At 41.8% G+C, this 21,747-nt stretch overlaps 1 protein-coding gene across 1 annotated transcript in view; it reads right to left on the bottom strand.

Moving 5' to 3' along the window:
- LOC133569251 (uncharacterized) overlaps positions 1-21,747 on the bottom strand; it is a 32,705-nt gene that overhangs the window by 8,293 nt on the left and 2,665 nt on the right. The window contains exon 2 of the mRNA XM_061921486.1: positions 2-12,155. Within this exon, the coding sequence (XP_061777470.1) occupies positions 2-12,154 (12,153 nt within the window). The 5' untranslated portion in view covers position 12,155. The remainder of the gene's footprint in view (position 1; positions 12,156-21,747) is intronic.

Genomic DNA, 21,747 nt, shown 5'->3' with positions numbered 1-21,747 from the left:
CCTTAATTTCAGCATCCGTTGCAGACTGAGCTGGGGGGGGTTCCGAAGGACTTGGATTTACATCCAATTTAGGACCAGACGGTTTTGCCTGGGTTGTGTTAGATGCTTTTGAAGGTCTGTTGGGAGCTGCGGCATTACTAGCTTTAAATTGGGGTGAAACTGAGGCTGCACTCTGCGACTGACTAGAAGCTGAGGCAGATTTTGTCTGAAGGGTCGTTGGGACTGAAGCTTTTGAGTGAGCTGGGTTTGAAAGAGCAGCTTTAACCAGGGCTTGAGTTATGGGTGTTGTAGCACTGGCATATTGTGGACCGGGAGAAGAACTGGAAGGTTTTGACTGAGCAGTTGTTGAAATAACAGACTTTGACTGTCCACAAGCAGCGATTGAAGGTTTTGGTTTGGACTGGTTTGGAGGCTGCAGTGGCTTTGTAGGAAGTGTGGGTTTAGACTGGGCCTGAGGACTAGACTGACTGCTGACTTGGCAAGTCCTGGATGGGGGAATTGACCTCTTGGGGGGTGCTGGTAAAGGGTCATCATCTAGTTCAAAGTCATCAAATGAATACCTGGGCCGTGGCTTGTATGGCTTGTACTCGACAGGCTTGGGCTTTGTAGCCTTAAGTCCGTTGGGCATAGGTGGGGGCACAGCTGGTAGTGACCTCCTGGTTGAGGATCTAGTCACTTTTGGAGAAGGAGCTGGGGTAGGCGTTACTTTAGAGGCCTGAGCCTTACTTTGTCTTGTTATTCTAGTGTTTTCCGCTTTAGCAGGCTCAGTCTGCGGTGTTTCTGTTTTTGTAAGGTCAGTTTTATCATCAAGTTTAGCCTTGGAGGCTTCTACTTTAGGTGGTTCCTCTTTGTCAGTTTCACATTTTTGAGTCTCAGCCTCAGGAACGTCTGGCTTAGGTGTTGTAGGTATGCTACTTGAAACAGGACTTGGAGGAGAGGAAGAAGTATCTTTAGGTGCAGCATCGGTGCTCACTGCATTGACAGATAAAGCAGGTGTGAACATTGAAGCTTGCCAGTTCATATCTGAAAACAGTTGATTGGCTTGGTCAATCTTCATCTTCTTCATGCGGGCCCAGGACATTTTCTCCCTTTGTAGTTCAACCTGTCTCAGTCTTTGATAGCGAGTCAGCTTCTTTTTCTCATGGACCTTAAGGGGCACCGTTACTTGTGAGATGAAGAAGCGCCTCTTTGGGGGATCCTCAGAAGGTTTGGACTCAGCAGCTGAAGGCTGCACTGCAGGTGTCTTCTCAGCAGGGGTCATTAAAGCTGAGGAGCTTTCTGATTCAGTGGGAGCCTTGACGTCAGTCGTGGCTTCTTCCTGCATGCTAACAGCGGGGTTCTCCTTCTTACTAGCCTCACCTTTGGCTGCCGCTTGCTTTTCTTCCTCAATCCTCTTTAACAGCATGCTGTCTGTGGCTATGTCCTCAGCAATTTCCTGACAAAGGGCTAAGAGGTTGAGTTGCTGTTTGTTGGCAGCCTTCTTCATGGCGGCAGCTTTCTGCTCAGCTAAAGCTGCAAGACGAGCTTTGGTCCTTGCTTGAGTGTTCATTTCTTGCTTCTTGGGTTTCTCAACCTCTCGTGTCTTTTTGGTATCCTCCTTTTCAGTTAAATTGTTCGTCTTTGAAGCACCTTCATCCTCTGTTTTTTGAAGAGGAGGTATTTGAATCGTTTCATCAGTATTTTCTATAATGTTAATGTCACTATCTTCCTCATTGGCCACAACAATCTCTCTACCGATCTCCATGTCTTCCAAAATTTGGACTTCTTGCAGGGCAAAGTCACTATCACCACATTGCTGTGGCTGAAAGAAATGGTCTTGAGTTTCGATAAGTTGGGCAGCTTCCTCCACAGGTGGGGCAGTTACTCCTCTTGCCTCTTCAGCTACAGCACCACTGACCTCAGCAGATGTTTGGCTTCGCAAAATGTCAGTCTCTGGCTGAAGGAAATGGTCTGGAGTTTCGATAAGTTGGGCAGCTTCCTCCACAGGTGGGGCAGTTACTCCTCTTGCCTCTTCAGCTACAGCACCACAGACCTCAGCAGATGTTTGGCTTCGCAAAATGTCAGTCTCTGGCTGAAGGAAATGGTCTGGAGTTTCGATAAGTTGGGCAGCTTCCTCCACCGGTGGGGGAGTTACTCCTCTTGCCTCTTCAGCTACAGCACCACTGACCTCAGCAGGTGTTTGGCTTTGCAAAATGTCAGTCTCTGGCTGAAGGAAATGGTCTGGAGTTTCGATAAGTTGGGCATCTTCCTCCACAGGTGGGGCAGTTACTCCTCTTGCCTCTTCAGCTACGGCACCACTGACCTCAGCAGGTGTTTGGCTTCGCAAAATGTCAGTCTCTGAGAGGAAGGTCTCTTGAGGTCCATTTGAAGCAGTTTGACTTTCCACGTCAGTTGTGATAGTACTATCTGGAAGAACGTTATCATAGCAAGGAGAAGATAGACCTGATGCAGCTGCGGCTTGAGAAACAATATCGAAGCGAATTTTGTTTTCTAGGACTGGTTCGAGGATCAGATACTGCTCAGCTGCACCTGCTGCTTTCTCCACTCCAGATATGGCTGGGATGTTCTCTTGCGGTGGCCGACAAAGCTGTGCAGTCACTACACATTCTGGCTCTGTTGACACACTTTCTTTTTCCTGTGCAAAGTCATCTACTTTTGTGTTGATAGCGACGCTCGAGCCGGTTACTCCAGATGGGCTATTCACCTCAGAAACGGTGGGGCTTTGTTTTACCGCCATCGTTTCTACAGCTGATTGTTCTTCTGTAGTCAATTTCTCATTCTCCAGCTGCGATTTACTGGTGACCACACTTTCATGAGCAAACAAGTCCTCTGTCATGAGTTGGGTAGTCTGTGTGTCCTCCATAGACACAAAATCCTGCTTCTCCACAGCTGTAACAGCATCCCTATCTGCATTACTCTCTGGACTACTAATGGGCTCATACACAATCTGACTTTGACTGACTGTGTCACTCTGCTCGTCTGAGACGTGGAGCACAGTAGGAGAGTCCTCGGATTGGTCACAAACCAACACTTCAACGTCCCTGCTTCCGGATGCTTCTCTATGAGTTAGGTCAGACTTCTCAGTGGTAGTAACAAATGAATCCTCTTCTTTGGCTTTGCTAATTTCTTTCTTACATGTCTCATCTTCTGATACAAATTCTACTGGTTCCACAGTTTTACTACTAACATCCATAGGATCTAGATGTGTATCAAGCTCTTTTTCTTCCTGGGTATTCCCCACATCGGTGATGGATTTTTGACTTTCATTTGTCAAAGTGATTTTCTCCACCTCATTGACATGTTGTACTACATTAATCACTGCATTACAAGTGGCCGTTACAGCTGTATCACTTAGTGGGCCCTCTGGAATAATACTATGGGCCCTGCCCTCATTCTCCACACTCTCAAAGTCCACTTTAAAACAGGAGAATTCACTGATGCTTTGGACTGCAAAAGATGGATTAGAGGTTGAATCGAGTGCTGCTGTTGCTGCTGGCAAGTTAACTTCTACTTTGCTTACAGCTATGTTCAAACTCTTGGTGACAACCTCCTTTATGGCCTTCTGTTCCTCAGAGCTTGAAACAACAGGACCTTTTTGAATGAATTCATGGGCTTTCTCGGCTTTAGACACTTCTTCTGTTAATGTCTCCAGATCCATTTCTATGTCTGTGGCAGCAACACAATGCTTGCTTTCATTACAGTCATATGTGGAAACAACTGGGAACTTCTGAATATCAGCTATGTAGGATGTACAACCTTTAGTGACACCTTGCTTCTCATTTCTTTCCTCTACTATGGCGGTGTGATGAGGATAGTCGTTTTTCGACATTGCTTCATATTTGAATTGATTTTCTTCAATATTGGGAGAACCGTCTGTCATGACATTTTCAACTCGTGTCATGTGACAAGTTTCTATTGTCGTGGTCATTTTTTCTGTTTGACCTTGCGTGATTTGTGTCTCCGACGTGTTAGCAATCTTTGATGCTAATGTAGCCTGATGCTCCTGAGCGGCATCACATCTAGGAGAGTCTTTATGCTTCGTCTTTTGTGATGTGTCAGTCTGAGTTTTAGGTAACAGGCGTGTGTCAGCAACTTCCAGCCTCTTCTGGCTTTGTTCTGCGAGTGCTTTAGAAGATGTGTCTTCTGTTATTGTATGCATCTCCACATGTGTTGGGCTAATATCCTCTTGTGCTTCCACCGGGAGTTTCATTATCACGTCTTTTGCGGTCTGCGCATTGAAGTCAACTGCAATTACAGAATCATTTTCAGGAACACCCGGGCGGTTTTGACTTACTTCCACTGTGTCCGACTTCTCGGCAAATGTTGTCATTACTTGTGGTTTCTCTGGAGGGGGAACATATTCATTTCCACAGCTCTTTAAATCATTTTGGGCATTAGTAGATACTTCCTGAATTATTGCATTTGTTATAATTTCTTGATTTGCATTCTCCTGAACGTGCTCCAAGTTCAAGTAGTCTTCATGTTCCATGGATTCAGTTCTTTCGCTAATCAATACATCCATTGTTCTATCAATGTTGCTGTGACTGTTTGCTTCCAGTAAATAGGCAGGATGCTTTGCTTTTTCAGTTGCTACTGCAGCCTGAACGCTCATTTTATTCACCAGTGCTGTGGAATAGTCACTGGACTCATTTTCTTTTTCCACACTTTCCATCACATTCTCTTCAACAGCTGGTATGTCTGTATCGTCATTAGCATTGTGGCTGTTGATTTCCTCTTGCAAATCAAGACTTCCCTCCGCCGTCACTTCCACATCTGTTGGAGTCACCAAGACGGTGACACATTCAGAGGACACCTCCATTGTTCCATTTTGCTCATCAACTGTGTCATGTGTCAACACCTCAGTTGTTCTGTTGACAATGTGAAAAGAATTTGGCACTTGCTCCTGCTTGTGCATGGATGACGACAGTGATTCCCCGGGAAAAGCTGATTTCATTGCAACATTTACTTCTGTCTGGCTCTCTGGGGTTTCAATGGACTCCATTTGGCTGTCCTCAACTGTATTAACACTGCATATAAGGACCTTTGGTGGTGGTGTGATTTCTTCAATCTGCCTCTCTGGATTGCTATCAGGCTGTGTTGCCATTAGATGTTTTTCACTTGGACCCTCACTTTGTTTCTTAATTTGACTTCCAGTGAATAAATGTTGTGTTTTGTGTTCCTTTAAGAGTGTTACATTTTCTTCACTCTTTTGTGCTTCAGACACCATTGCTGTTTCTGCTTCATTATCAGTCACAATTAGATTGACCTCTGAACTACCTTCTACGAAGACCTCTTGTGGCAGGGGTTTTACATCCTTAAAAAGTGACAGACCTTCTGTTACATGTTCTTCTATCACTGTCACATGTTTTTCTATCATGGTTACCTTTTTACCCACATGACTCTCAATGTCAGGATCCACCGAGGTAAAATTATCCTTAGTGGGGCTCTCTGGTTTACTGTCGGACTCCATTTCATGTGGATCAGAGGGCTTCCTAGGTTCCATTATTGTTTCTCGCGGTTGATTCTCTGGTATTCTGTCAGATTTCATGTGCTTCTCCCCAAACGAAGTATCAGCGTCATGAGTACCTATAAAGACCTCATGTGGTGTGGGTTTAGTTGCTCTTGAAAGTGGCAGACTTTCTCCTACATGTTCTCCAATCACTATTACATTTTCTTGCACCTGACTCTCTCGGTCAGGATCCAGTGAGGTTACATTTTCTTTCATGGGGCAGTGTGGTTTACCGTTTGACTCCATTTCATGTAGATCATCAGAGGACTTACTGGCTTGAATTGTGGTTTCTTGGGGTTGATTCTCTGGAATTCTGTCAGATTCCATGTGCTTCTCCACAAACAAAGTATCTGCGTCATGAGTACCTATAAAGATCTCATGTGGTGTGGGTCCAGTTTCTCTTGAAAGTGGCAGCCTTTCTTCTACTTGTTCTTCCGTCACGGTTACATTTTCTTCCACATGACTCTCAATATCAGGATCCAGTGAAGTTACATTTTCTTTTGTGGGACTCTTTGGTTTACTGTCTGTCTCCATTTCATGTAGATCATCACACTTATTGGCTTGCATTGTGGTTTCTTGAGGTTGATTTTTTAGTTTTTTGTCAGATTTTGTGTGCTTCTTCACAAACAAAGTATCTGGGTCATGAGTACCTATAAGGACCTCATGTGGTGTGGGTTCAGTTTCTCTTGAAAGTGGCAGACTTTCTCCTACATTTTCTTCCACTTGACTCTCCATATCAGGATCCACTGAAGTTACATTTTCTTTTGTGGGACTCTCTGGTTTACCGTCTGTCTCCATTTCATGTAGATCATCACAGGGCTTATTGGCTTCCATTGTGGTTTCTTGAGGTTGATTTTTTTGGTTTGTGTCAGATTTCGTGTGCTTCTCAACAAACAAAGTATCTGCATCATGAGTACTTATAAGGAACTCACGTGGTGTGGGTTCAGTTTCTCTTGAACATGGTAGATTTTTTCTTACATGATCTTCTATCACCGCTATATTTTCTTTAACATGACTCTCTATGTTAGGATCCGGTAATGTCACAAGTTCCTCAGTGGGACTCTCCAGTTTAATATCTGTCTTCATTTTATGTACATCATCACAACGTTTACTGGCTTCCATTGTGATTTCTTGAGGTTGATTCTCTGGGTTTATGTCAGAATCCAGTGAAGGTACATTTTCTTGAGTGGTGCAGTGTGGTTTACAGTCTGACTCAATTTTTGGTGGATCATCAGACGACTTACTGGCTTTAATTGTAGTTTCTTGGGGTTGATTCTCTGGAATTCTGTCAGATTCCATGTGCTTCTCCACAAACAAAGTATCTGCCTCATGAGTACCTATATGGATCTCATGTGGTGGGGGTTCAGTTTCTCTTGAAAGTGGCAGACTTTCTCCTACATGTTCTTTCATCACTGTTACATTTTCTTCCACATGACTCTCAGTATCAGGATCCAGTGAAGTTACATTTTCTTTTGTGGGACTCTCTGGTTTACTGTCTGTCTCCATTTTGTGTAGATCATCACAGGGCTCATTGGCTTGCATTGTGGTTTCTTGAGGTTGATTTTTTTGTTTTTTGTCAGATTTTGTGTGCTTCTCCACAAACAAAGTATCTGCGTCATGAGTGCCTATAAGGACCTCATGTGGTGTGGGTTCAGTTTCTCTTGAAAGTGGCAGACTTTCTCTTACATGTTCTCCAATCACAATTACATTTTTTTGCACGTAACTCTCTCTGTCAGGATCCCGTGAGGTTACATTTTCTTTCGTGGGGCAGTCTGGTTTTCCGTTTGACTCCATTTCATGTAGATCATCAGAGGACTTACTGGCTTTAATTGTGGTTTCTTGGGGTTGAATCTCTGGAATTCTGTCAGATTCCACGTGCTTCTCCACAAACAAAGTATCTGCGTCATGAGTACCTATAAGGATCTCATGTGGCGTGGGTTCAGTTTCTCTTAAAAGTGGCAGACTTCCCCCTATATGTTCTTCCATCACGGTTACATTTTCTTCCACAAGACTCTCAATATCAGGATCCAGTGAAGTTACATTTTCTTTTGTGGGACTCTCTGGTTTACCGTCCGTCTCAATTTCATGTAGATCATCACAGTGCTTATTGGCTTGCATTGTGGTTTCTTGAGGTTGATTTTTTTGTTTTTTGTCAGATTTTGTGTGCTTCTCCACAAACAAAGTATCTGCGTCATGAGTACCTATAAGGATCTCATGTGGTGGGGGTTCAGTTTCTCTTGAAAGTGGCAGACTTTCTCCCACATATTCTTCCATCACTGTTACATTTTCTTCCACATGACTCTCAGTATCAGGATCCAGTGAAGTTACATTTTCTTTTGTGGGACTCTCTGGTTTACTGTCTGTCTCCATTTCATGTAGATCATCACAGGGCTTATTGGCTTGCATTGTGGTTTCTTGAGGTTGATTTTTTTGTTTTTTGTCAGATTTTGTGTGCTTCTTCACAAACAAAGTATCTGCGTCATGAGTACCTATAAGGACCTCATGTGGTGTGGGTTCAGTTTCTCTTGAAAGTGGCAGACTTTCTCTTACATGTTCTCCAATCACTATTACATTTTTTTGCACGTAACTCTCTCTGTCAGGATCCCGTGAGGTTACATTTTCTTTCGTGGGGCAGTGTTGTTTTCCGTTTGACTCCATTTCATGTAGATCATCAGAGGACTTACTGGCTTTAATTGTGGTTTCTTGGGGTTGATTCTCTGGAATTCTGTCAGATTCCACGTGTTTCTCCACAAGCAAAGTATCTGCGTCATGAGTGCCTATAAGGATCTCATGTGGCGTGGGTTCAGTTTCTCTTGAAAGTGGCAGACTTTCTCCTACATGTTCTTCCATCACTGTTACATTTTCTTCCACATGACTCTCAATATCAGGATCCAGTGAAGTTACATATTCTTTTGTGGGACTCTCTGGTGTACTGTCTGTCTCCATTTCATGTAGGTCATCACAGGGCTTATTGGCTTGCATTGTTGTTTCTTGAGGTTGATTTTTTTGGTTTGTGTAAGATTCTGTGTGCTTCTCCACAAACAAAGTATCTGCATCATGAGTACCTATAAGAAGCTCACGTGGTATGGGTTCAGTTTCTCTTGAACATGGTAGATTTTTTCTTACATGATCTTTTATCACTGCTATATTTTCTTTAACATGACTCTCTATGTTAGGATCCAGTAATGTCACATGTTCCTCAGTGGGACTCTCCAGTTTACTATCTGTCTTCATTTTATGTACATCATCACAAGGCTTACTGGCTTCCATTGTGACTTCTTGAGGTTGATTCTCTGGGTTTATGTCAGGATCCAGTGAAGGTACATTTTCTTGAGTGGTGCAGTGTGGTTTACAGTCCGCCTCAATTTGTGGTGGATCATCAAAGGATTTACTGGCTTCAATTGTGGTTTCTTGGGGTTGATTCTCTGAGATTCTGTCAACCTTCATCTGCTTCCTTACAAACAAAGTATCAGCGTCATTAGTACCCATAAAGAGCTCACCTGGTGTGTGTTCAGTTTCTCTTGAACGTGGTAGATTTTCTCTTACATGTTCTTCTATAACAGTTATATTTTCTTTCACATGACTCTCTATGTCAGATTCCAGTAATGTCACAGGTTCCTGGGTGGGACTCTCTGGTTTACCAAGCGTCTTCATTTCATGTCGATCATCACAGGGCTTACTGGCTTCTATTGTGATTTCTTGAGGTTGATCCTCCGGGTTTATGTCAGGATCCAGTGAAGTTACATTTTTTTGAGTGGGACAGTGTGGTTTACTGTCTAACTCAATTTTTCGTGGATCATCAGAGGACTTACTGGCTTCAATTGTGGTTTCATGGGGTTGATTCTCTGAGATTCTGTCAAACTTCATGTGCTTCTCCTCAAACCAAGTATCTGCATCATGACTTCCTATTAGGACTTCATGTGGTATGGGGTTAGTTTCTCTTGAAAGTGGCAGACTTTCTCTTACATGTTCTTTCATAACTTTTAAATGTTCTTCTGCATGACTGTCAATGTCAGGATCCAGTGGTGTTACATTTTCCTTCGTGAGACTCTCTGGTTTAAAGTCAGACTCCATTTCATGTAGATTATCGCAGGACTTCCTGGCTTCCATTGTAGTTTGTTGAGCTTGATTCTTTGGGTTTCTGTCAAACTTGATGTGCTTCTCCCCAAACAAATCTGCGTCATGAGTACCTATTAAGAGCTCATGTGGTGTGGGTTCAGTTTCTCTTGAAATTTGCAAATTTTCTCTTACATGGTCTTCCATCACGGTTACATTTTCTTCTGCAAGACTCTTTAAGTCAGGATCGGCGGCTAGATTTATTCTAGTGGCACTCTCTGGTTTACTGTCTGACTCGTTGCTATGTAGATCATCACAGGACCTACTGGCTTCCATTGCGGTTTCTTCAGGTTTATTCCCTGGATTTCTGTCACACTCCATGCCTTTCTCCTCGAACCAAGTCTCTGCGCCATGAGTCCCTGTGAGGCGCTTGTGTGGTGTGGGTTCACTTTTCTTTGAAAGTGGCAGAGTTTTTCTCACATGCTCTTCTAATGCTGTTACATTTTTTTCCACATACATGTCTCCGTCACAGTCCACTGATGTTATATTTTCCTTAGTGGGACTCTCTGGTTTAGCCGCTGACCCTTTTTCTAGTAGATCAGCACTGATTGCGGTTTCTTCAAGTTTATTTTCTGTGCTTTTACTGAATGAATTCTCTACGCCATAGAGTCTGACAAGGACCTGTTGTGGCCTGGGCTCAGTTTCCTTTGAAGCCAACATATCTTTGACGACATGTTCTTCAACTGGAATCTCTGGGGTTTTATCAGACTCCTCTGTTGTAAATGCTTTGTCAAGCTGACCTGTACGAACTTTCTCACACTCAACATTTGTTACAATTTCTTTAGTTTGACTTTCATGGTTGCCATCTATCGCTGTTGCTTCCTTTTCTGCAGTCAGACTTTCAGATGACGACTTCAGATTTTTTTCAATGCAGCTTTCTGACTTCTTTCCAGATTCTAATTTTATTAGTTTTTGTTCAATGCAGCTCTGTGGATTATTTGTAGATTTTATTATTGCAAGATTGTCTTCAATGCAGCTCTCTGGATTCTTTCCAGGTTCTATTACCGTTTCCTTTTTGTCAATGCAGTAGCTTGCTGAATCCTTTCCAAATTGAATTACTGTTTGATTTTCTTCACTGCAGTAGTTGGCTGAATCTGTTCCAGATTTGATTATTGTTTGATTTTCTTCAGTGCAAGTCTCTGGGTTCTTTCTAGATTTGATTTTTCTTTGATCTTCTTCAATGCAGTAGCTCTCTGGATTTTTTCCAGCTACCATTATAGATTGATTTCCTTCACCGCAATAGTTCTCTGTGTTTTTTCCAGATGCAACTATTGTTTGATTTTCTTCACTGCGGTAGTTTTGTGGGTTCTTTCCAGATACTATTATAGATTGATTCCCTTCACTGCAATAGTTCTCTGGGTTCTTTCCAGATTCAATAATAGATTGATTTCCTTCCCTGCAGTCGTTCTCTGGGTTCTTTCTAGATTCTGTTATTGTCTGATTTTCTTCAATGTAGCTCTCTGGGTTTCCATCAGACACCATTATTGTTTGATTCTCCTCACTCTGGCTGCCAAGTTGACAACTTTCTAACAAGACCTCTTCTTCTGGGGTGCAGTTAAAGAAGGGTTCTTGATGTTCTCCACATACATCAGTTTTAGTCTCACCATCCAGTGTTTCCTGTAAAAAATTGTGCATCGTTTCCCTAGTAGCAGTCTCTTTTAAATCACTGTTTCGACATCTTTGTTCGTCGTCTGTAGAGTGCTGGTGTACTTCTCCGTTGCTGCAACATGTGTCTGATAACAAGGGTCGAGCTTCGACAGTTAAATCGCTTTGGTTTTTATTAGTCACAACTTCTGTGCATGGTGCAATGGTTTTGTTGTCCGTCAACGTTTGCTTGTCTGCTTCTTTTATGTCCTTTTCTTTAGCAGCAAATTTGATACTGACCGTTTCAGAACCTAAAGTGTCCTTTAAATCCTCCGTGTTTGACATATTTTTGTGTCTCTTTGCTGAGGATTCTTTGTATCCTTCCAGAGTCGTCCCCACTGTGTTGTCATGGCTCAAATCTGATGCTCTTCCATGGCTGTGATCAATAGGAGTTTCTGTATGTAACTTTGTACTCACCTCCAGTGAGTCGCAACATGACACGTCTTCAGCTTTGCGCTTAGCTGGGACTTGGCTGATGCAAGGAGTCTCACCGCTACCTGTAAGGTCAGTCTTAGCGTTGTCATCAGACTCGGATGAAGTCGACCCAACCGGGTAAACGTTGAAGATAGCACCATCTAATGGAGCTTCTCCACAGGAGGCACTTGTGGCTTTCATGGCAGATGAATCTAAAGTGCTTGTGCTGGATTCGTTAACAGGGGAACCCCGTCGGGACGCCTTGGCTGGTTTGTCTCCCTCCTCCGACGAGGAAGACAGTTTTCTCTTGGTCCGAGGGGCGACTGTCTGCTCTTGCATATGTATTTCTTTTAGGGACCTGTTGTTGGCAGCTGGTGCGGGTCCACTTTGATTTGCTTTGCCATCCTCATCCAACTTTCTCATCTTGGGTAGAGGATCGAGAGGTTCTGTTCCTCTCTCTGAGGCTGGCATTCTGTCAAAAATAATATACAGAATTAATCAAACAGAATAATGTTATTATGATATAAATAAAATGATAGTAAAACTCCTGTTTGTCCAATTAAAACAATTTTGTTCTAATTTGATTTTTTTAACATGTAGTACAGGTTTGATGGATATATACAATTAAATAAGATAAACAACATAATGATGCAGGAATAGTGTTGGCGTTAACGCACTTTTTGTGTCTTTTTACGCATTGAAATCCAAAAGAATGCGCAACTCCGGAAGCCCGTCCGCCCTTCGGATGCTGATTTGTATCTTTTTTATCAAACATTTTGTTTTTAATTTTTTTATTTTATCGATTATCGCTTTCCACTGGCGTTTTGTGTATATATATATATATATATATATATATATATATATACATACATACATATATATATACATACATACATATATATATATATATGTATATGTATATATATACCGTATTGCCTTGAATTGCCGCAGGGCATATAGTATGCGGCTGCCTTGAATTACTGCCGGGTCAAACTCGCTTCGCAAAATAATTAGCGCATGCTTAGTATTACCGCCTGGTCAAACTCGTGATGTCACGAGTGACACTTCCCCTGTCATCATTTTCAAAATGGAGGAGGCTGATTTCAATACCGGTAATTTGATATCGCATAAAGGGAAGAAGATTAAGAGCTATTCAGTAGGATTTAAGGTCCAAGCTTACATCACACTCAAATTTTTACTGCATGCCTTTGGTAAGTGCCAGAGTGAGAAGAGGTTTTAAAATAATTAGTGCATGCTTACTTTTACCGCATGCCTTTGGTAAGCGCAGGAGTAAAAAGAGGTTTTAAATTAATTAGCGCCCCGGCGGCAATTCAAGGAAATACGGTATATATATATATATATATATATATATATATATAAATATATATATATCCATCCATCCATTTTCTACCGCTTATTCCCTTTCGGGGTCGCGGGGGGCGCTGGCGCCTATCTCAGCTACAATCGGGCGGAAGGCGGGGTACACCCTGGACAAGTCGCCACCTCATCGCAGGGCCAACACAGATAGACAGACAACATTTACACTCACATTCACACACTAGGGCCAATTTAGTGTTGCCAATCAACCTATCCCCAGGTGCATGTCTTTGGAAGTGGGAGGAAGCCGGAGTACCCGGAGGGAACCCACGCATTCACGGGGAGAACATGCAAACTCCACACATATATGTGTGTCTTAATTAGATTATCCAGAGAATAGTACTCGATACCGTGGTAGAGCGCAATATATGTTTGTGTGAGAAAAATCACAAGACTACTTCATCTTCAGATACACATATATATATATATATATACATATATATATATACATACACATATAAATAATACGTTCATGAATGAGTATATCCGTTCATCCACCGTGTTGAATGGAGAAGTCTGATCTACAAAATTTGCAGGCACCATACCCCTTCCTCTTCGAGCTGTCCTGGGTGAACTGAAATTATTTTTTCCAATCATTTTGGGACTCGCAAGTGTTTTTCTTCTTCTTACTCGTCAGTCGCCATGTGTCTTCTTCGTTCTCCTGCTTTGTCTCTGTTATGTTTTTGGACATTACTACTTGTCGTAGTTTTGAAGCAATGCATGATGGGAATTAGGACATTGTGTGTCAGTGTATTAAAGTGCCGGCTAGAATAAACACACGCTGAGAAATAGCTCCGTGCCTGCCTACTTTATGGGTTATAGGTAAACCTATGGATAACAGAGACATATACAATAGTCTCCTTTTCAGTTGAGAGGACGCTAAAGGCAGTGCCTTTAAGGCACGCTCCCAATATTTTTATCCGGGTGGAAATCGGGAGAAGTTCAGGAGAATGGTTGCCCCGGGAGATTTACGGGAGGGGCACTGAAATTCGGGAGTCTTCCAGGAAAATCGGGAGGGTTGGCAAGTATGCTCGGGATCCCTCGGGAGGAGCTGGACGTAGTGGCTGGGGAAAGGGAAGTCTGGGCTTCTCTGCTTAGGCTGCTGCCCCCGCGACCCAACCTTGGATAAGCGGAGGAAAACGGATGGATGGATGGACATATACATAAACATAGGGCTGGGCGATATATCGATATACTCCATATACTCGATATATCGCGGGTTTGTCTCTGTGCGATATAGAAAATGACTATATCGTGATATTCGAGTATATGTTCTCAGGTAGTTGCTATTAACTGCAGGCATTACACTCCAGGCTCTTCTCACTCTTTCCTGTCTCTCCTTCTCACAGACAAGCGCACCTTCTTACACACGTCAAATACTGTCACGTCATACGTCACATTCGTATAAGCCCTCACGGAGCAGAGAGGTAGCAGCATGGGAAACGTTAGCTGTGGTGCTAGCGGTAATACGAGAGAGAGAAGGTGTGAATCTGGTAACAAATGAAAAAAATAATTAATTCCCAAGAATAACCGGAGGGGGTCCATCGTCTGGCGACAGTTTGGCTTCAAGCGGGAATATGTCGAACAGACAACCGTAATTTGTCAAGTGTGGTGCTAAAGCGTTGCTACCAAAAGTAGCATTACTGTTAATATGTAGCACCATTTGAAAAGTCACCCGCGAGATTGAAGAGTTTTTATTCCGCATGTCAACATCTCCATTTGGTGCCGTACGCCCACAAAATCATGCAGAAAAGTGCACTTTATTTGTTTCAAACTATTATAGTGGCGTTCTGTACAAAAGTGCACTTTAATTTAGTGTTGTTTTGATACGTCATCTTAGTGACATCATGCACAAAAGTGCACTTGTTTTAAAATGTCTCTGACAATCTTGCACTTTCTGTTTTGAAATGACATGAACGTTTGTGCCACTGCTTAATAACTGTTTAATAAATACAGTTTTGGTCAATTGACTTAGTTGTGATTTCCTTCACTGCATGAAAGTTTAAAATGAACATATATTAATGCAGTATGAAGAAGAATGTTTTAATGTAGACACATAGAATCATCATACTGCTGTGATTATTTGCATCAAGTGTTCATTCCAGACTAAGGCAAAATATGGAGATATATATCGTATATAGCGATATGGCCAAAAAATATTGAGATATTAAAAAGAGGCCATATCGCCCAGCCCTACATAAACCTTTGTTTTCTTTTGTATTATTTTTTAAATGAGTTAAGTTACATTTATCGCAACCTTTTTTCCAATACACAACATAGAACGTGAGATATAACAGGATAACGAGTACATGTATCATTTGTTTTCAAAAGGCTTACAGAAAAGTGCGACCCTAAACATTTACTGTGGGATCCCATTTTTTTATGACTTGATGGGGCCCCCAAGAGCCCATTTTGAGGAATATCTAGCTCCAACCCTGAGAATATTACAAACCCCGTTTCCATAGGAGTTGGGAAATTGTGTTAGAAGTAAATATAAACGGAATAGAATGATTTGCAAATCCTTTTCAACCCATATTCAGTTGAATATGCTACACAGACAAGATATTTGATGTTCAAACTCATAAACATTTTTTTTTTTTGCAAATAATAATCAACGTATTATTTGCAAAAAAAAAAAATAATAAATAAATAAAAAAAATATTTTGCTGATAATAATCAACTTAGGATTCATGATGGCAGAGGGGTTAGTGCGTCTGCCTCACAATACGAAGGTCCTGCAGTCCTAGGTTCAATCCCAGGCTCGTGATCTTTCTGTGTGGAGTTTGCATGTTCTCCCCGTGACTGCGTGGGTTCCCTCCGGGTACTCCGGCTTCCTCCCACTTCCAAAGACATGCACCTGGGGATAGGTTGATTGGCAACGACTAAATTGGCTCTAGTGTGTGAATGTGAATGTTGTCTGTCTATCTGTGTTGGCCCTGCGATGAGGTGGCGACTTGTCCAGGGTGTACCCTGCCTTCCGCCCGATTGTAGCTGAGATAGGCGCCAGCGCCCCCCGCGACCCCAAAAGGGAATAAGCGGTAGAAAATGGATGGAATAATAAACTTAGAATTTCATGGCTGCAACACGTGCCAAAGTAGTTGGGAAAGGGCATGTTCACCACTGTGTTACATCACCTTTTCTTTTAACAACACTCAATAAATGTTTGGGAACTGGGGAAACTAATTGTTGAAGCTTTTAAAGTCGAATTCTTTCCCATTCTTGTTTTATGTAGAGCTTCAGTCGTTCAACAATCCGGGGTCTCCGCTGTCGTATTTTACACTTCATAATGCGCCACACATTTTCGATGGGAGACAGGTTTGGACTGCAGGCGGGCCAGGAAAGTACCCGCACTCTTTTTTTACGAAGCCACGCTGTTGTAACACGCGCTGAATGTGGCTTGGCATTGTCTTACTGAAATAAGCAGGGGCGTCCATGAAAAAGACAGCGCTTAGATGGCAGCATATGTTGTTCCAAAACCTGTATGTACCTTTCAGCATTAATGGTGACTTCACAGATGTGTAAGTTACCCATGCCTTGTCCACTAATGCACCCCCATACCATCACAGATGCTGGCTTTTGAACTTGCCGTCAATAACAGTCTGGATGGTTCGCTCCCCCTTTGGTCCGGATGACACGATGTCGTATATTTCCAAAAACAATTTGAAATGTGGACTCGTCAGACCAAAGAACACTTTGACACTTTGCATCAGTCCATCTTAGATGATCTCGGGCCCAGAGAAGCCGGCGACGTTTCTGGATGTTGTTGATAAATGGCTTTAGCTATGCATAGTAGAGCTTTAACTTGCACTTACAATGTAGTGACGAACTGTATTTAGTAGGGATGTAATGGTACACAAAAATTTCAGTTCGGTACGTACCTCGGTTTAGAGGTCACGGTTCGGTTCATTTTCGGTACAGTAAGAAAACAACAAAATATAATTTTTTGGGTTATTTATTTACCAAATTTGCCAAATCTTCCATCAAAAATATTTTTCTTAGTGGAATATTTGATGTGAGGTAATGGGAACCTTGGATAGGTCAATAATTCATAATAACATTATGTTTTGAGCAATGACAGTTTTAAAGAAAAAAAACTGCTTTGTTTTATTAGTCAACATTGCAACTAAATGACATTTAACCTTCAAGCTTTTTTATTTCACTTCTTTTATGTTTTTAATTTATTTTAATAGTATTTTTAGAATGTGCCGTGGGCCTTTGAAACATGTACCTTCAAGCTTTTTTATTTCACTTCTGTTATGTTTTTGTTTATTTTAATAGTATTTTTAGAATGTGCCATGGGCCTTTAACCTTCCTCTTGTGTTAGCTTTCTGTTACCATCTCTTATGTTAACGGGTCGGTTTTGACCCATGTTTTAAATCAGCTGTAAAATACACTAAAAACAATTACCTATCATCCAATTTGTTTCTCATCTCTTGGTTACCTTGTTAGGCTTCCTTATCCTTGAAAATATTGGTTTTAATATTTTTGGTTTGGGCCATTGGGCCTTATTTTGTCAGTATACCCCTCGATTTCAATTTTTAAAAATGGTAAAACGAACCTCAAGAGAATCATATAAATAAAAAAAGGTTGTTGTGTTACCTAACTATTACTAAGGGGTATTAGAACACATCTCTTGTGTTTTTTTTATTTTTTCATTTTAAGAATTTTAACTATAGTAACATCTATGGTGTTACGGGTCAATTTCGACCCATATATATTTACTTCAAGAAAAAGGCTAAAAAGTATTTTCTTCAGCAACAGAAATCCAACATCAAACAAACAACCAATCAAGCAAATGAAACCAAGAGAAATAGATTACTAGTTCCAAAACTAATAAAAAAACAAAATCAGAGTGGCAAAAAGTGACACTTTTAGTGTCCGTCTTTTGTTTGTTTTTGTACAGGATAACAAGGTAAAATGAGAATCCACTAAAGCTAACATGATTGGGAGAGGAGCTAGCTGTCAGTGTGTTCAGTTTTGGCTCTTATCATTGCTTTATCATCTTATTTTTATAACCGGGTCGAAACCGACCCTAACAACACCAAGGGCATAATTTCTACCAGAGCATTTTATAATTTAGTGAAAAAAATTAAAATGTTTTATTTTGTTGACAAAGAGGTTCCTGACAAAGTCAAAAAGCTTTGATGCAAAAAAATAAATGTATGTGGTGTTTTTATGCATTTAAAAACTAAAACGGGTCGGTGCCGACCCTAACACAAGGCGTAGGTTAAAACATTAGCTGTGGGCTGCAAATGGCCTCCGGGGCACACTTTTGACACCCCTGCTATAGATAATAAAAAATTAAATCTGATAAATCCATGGATAAAAAGCAGAACCTGGCGATGCCTGCGCGTTTATCATAACTCTCTCGCTCTCTCCCCCTCCCTCACAAATGCTGATGTTGTGCGCACAATTTGTTTTGTTTTTAACCCCTTCTTAACCCTGAACGTACATTGTTAATACACGCAACCAAAACTCAAAATGCCGGACATTTGAGGCATTTAAGAATTTCTGGCCTGAAAGCCCCGCAAAAGAGGACATGTCCGGTGAAAAGAGGACGTCTGGTCAGTCTATCCTACCCCGATCGCTGCTAGCATGCTAGCAAAAGAGGACATGTCCGGTGCTAGCAGCGGTTGGGCTAGGATAGACTGACCAGACGTCCTCTTTTCACCGGACATGTCCTCTTTTGCGGGGCTTTCAGGCCAGAAATTCTTAAATGCCTGATAAGGTCCGGCATTTTGAGTAATGCTTAAACTACTTAATATGTCCGTCTGGAAACTCGTTCGGTTCACCTCCGCACTGAACCGAAACATCCGTCCATCCATTTTGTACCGCTAATTCCCTTTTGGGGTCGCGGGGCAGCTGCAATTGGGCGGAAGGCGGGGTACACCCTGAACCGAAACACCCGTACCGAAACGGTTCAATACAAATACACGTGCCGTTACACACCTACTATTTAGTGACAGGTTTTCTGAAGTGGTCCTGAACTCATGTGGTGATATCCTTTACAGCAGGGGTAGGGAACCTATGGCTCTAGAGCCAGATGTGTCTCTTTTGATGACTGCATCTGGCTCTCAGATAAACCTTAGCTGACATTGCTTAACACGATAAGTAATGCATAATTCCGCTGGTAATCCCAGTGTTAAAAATAACGTTCAAATTATAAAACATTCTCATGTATTTTAATCCAACCATTCATTTTCTATCGCACCTGTTCAAGAAGTCGCATTAATGGCAAGAAGTATTATATTTATTATTGGTTAGCTTTAGAATAACAATTTTATTAAAAATAATAAGATATTTATTATACTCTAAAGATGTTGGTCTTACTTAAAAATGCACGCATTTAATTGTGTTCAATGTTAAAAAATATTATATGGCTCTCACGGAAATACATTTAGAAATATTTGGCTCTCATGGCTCTCTCAGCCAAAAAGGTTCCCGACCCCTGCTTTAGAGATTGATGTCAGTTTTTGATACAGTGCCGTCTGAGGGATGGAAGGTCACGGTCATTCAATGTTGGTTTCCGGCCATGCCGCTTACGTGGAGTGATTTCTCCAGATTCTCTGAACCTTTTGATGATATTATGGACCGTAGATGTTGAAATCCCTAAATTTCTTGCAATTGCACTTTTGAGAAACGTTGTTCTTAAACTGTTTGACTATTTGCTCACGCAGTTGTGGACAAAGGGGTGTACCTCGCCCCATCCTTTCTTGTGAAAGACTGAGCATTTTTTGGGAAGCTGTTTTTATACCCAATCATGACACCCACCTGTTCCCAATTAGCCTGCACACCTGTGGCATGTTCCAAATAAGTGTTTGATGAGCACTCCTCCACTCAGTATTTATTGCCACCTTTCCCAACTTCTTTGTCACGTGTTGCTGGCATGAAAATCCAAAGTTAATGATTATTTCCCCCCAAAAAATGTTTATCAGTTTGAACAAATATGTTGTCTTTGTAGCATATTCAACTGAATATGGGTTGAAAAGGATTTGCAAATCATTGTATTCCGTTTATATTTACATCTAACACAAAATCCCAAATCATATGGAAACAGGGTTGGTAAGTCAGCATGCATTATTATTATGATGATGACTCCAACTACACGCACGTCGAGTGACGTCACAACGGACGTAAACAGTTGACAACATCCATGCATAATAACGCGGCGAACGACTAACTCCGGGCATCCATCCATCCATTTTCTACCGCTTATTCCCTTTTGGGGTCGCGGGGGGGCGCTGGCGCCTATCTCAGCTACAATCGGGCGGAAGGCGGGGTACACCCTGAACCGAAACACCCGTACCTAAGCGGTACAATAAAAATACACGTACCGTTACACACCTACTATTTAGTGACGGGTTTTCTGAAGTGGTCCTGAACCCATGTGGTGATATCCTTTAGAGATTGATGTCGGTTTTTGATACAGTGCCGTCTGAGGGATGAAAGGTCACGGTCATTCAATGTTGGTTTTCGGCCATGCCGCTTACGTGGAGTGATTTCTCCAGATTCTCTGAACCTTTTAATGATATTATGGACCGTAGATGTTGAAATCCCTAAATTTCTTGCAATTGCACTTTTGAGAAAAGTTGTCCTTAAACTGTTTGACTATTTGCTCACGCAGTTGTGGACAAAGGGGTGTACCTCGCCCCATCTTTTCTTGTGAAAGACTGAGCATTTTTTCGGAAGCTGTTTTTATACCCAATCATGACACCCACCTGATCCCAATTAGCCTGCACACCTGTGGCATGTTCCAAATAAGTGTTTGATGAGCACTCCTCCACTTTATCAGTATTTGTTGCCACCTTTCCCAACTTCTTTGTCACGTGTTGCTGGTATCAAAATCCAAATGTAATGATTTGCAAAAAAAAAATGTTTATCAGTTTGAACAAACATGTTTTTGTAGCATATTCAACTGAATATGGGTTGAAAAGGATTTGCAAATCATTGTATTCCGTTTATATTTACATCTAACACAAAATCCCAACTCATATGGAAACAGGGTTGGTAAGTCAGCATGCATTATTATTATGATGATGACTCCAACTACACGCACGTCGAGTGACGTCACAACGGACGTAAACAGTTGACAACATCCATGCATAATAACACGGCGAACGACTAACTCCGGGCATCCATCCATCCATTTCCTACCGCTTATTCCCTTTTGGGGTCGCGGGGGGGCGCTGACGCCTATCTCAGCTACAATCGGGCGGAAGGCGGGGTACACCCTGAACCGAAACACCCGTACCGAAGCGGTTCAATAAAAATACACGTACCGTTACACACCTAGCATTTAGTGACGGGTTTTCTGAAGTGGTCCTGAACCCATGTGGTGATATCCTTTAGAGATTGATGTCGGTTTTTGATACAGTGCCGTCTGAGGGATGGAAGGTCACGGTCATTCAATGTTGGTATCCGGCCATGCCGCTTACATGGAGTGATTTCTCCAGATTCTCTGAACCTTTTGATGATATTATGGACCGTAGATGTTGAAATCCCTAAATTTCTTGCAATTGCACTTTGAGAAACGTTGTTCTTAAACTGTTTGACTATTTGTTCACGCAGTTGTGGACAAAGGGGTGTACCTCGCCCCATCCTTTCTTGTGAAAGACTTGAGCATTTTTTGTGAAGCTGTTTTTATACCCAATCATGGCACCCACCGGATCCCAATTAGCCTGCACACC

This window comes from Nerophis ophidion, linkage group LG15 (genome assembly GCF_033978795.1).
Source record: "Nerophis ophidion isolate RoL-2023_Sa linkage group LG15, RoL_Noph_v1.0, whole genome shotgun sequence".
Classification (NCBI taxonomy): Eukaryota; Metazoa; Chordata; class Actinopteri; order Syngnathiformes; family Syngnathidae; genus Nerophis; species Nerophis ophidion.
The sequence above is the reverse complement of the archived record's forward strand: the minus strand, read 5'-3'. Positions and strand labels throughout refer to the sequence as shown.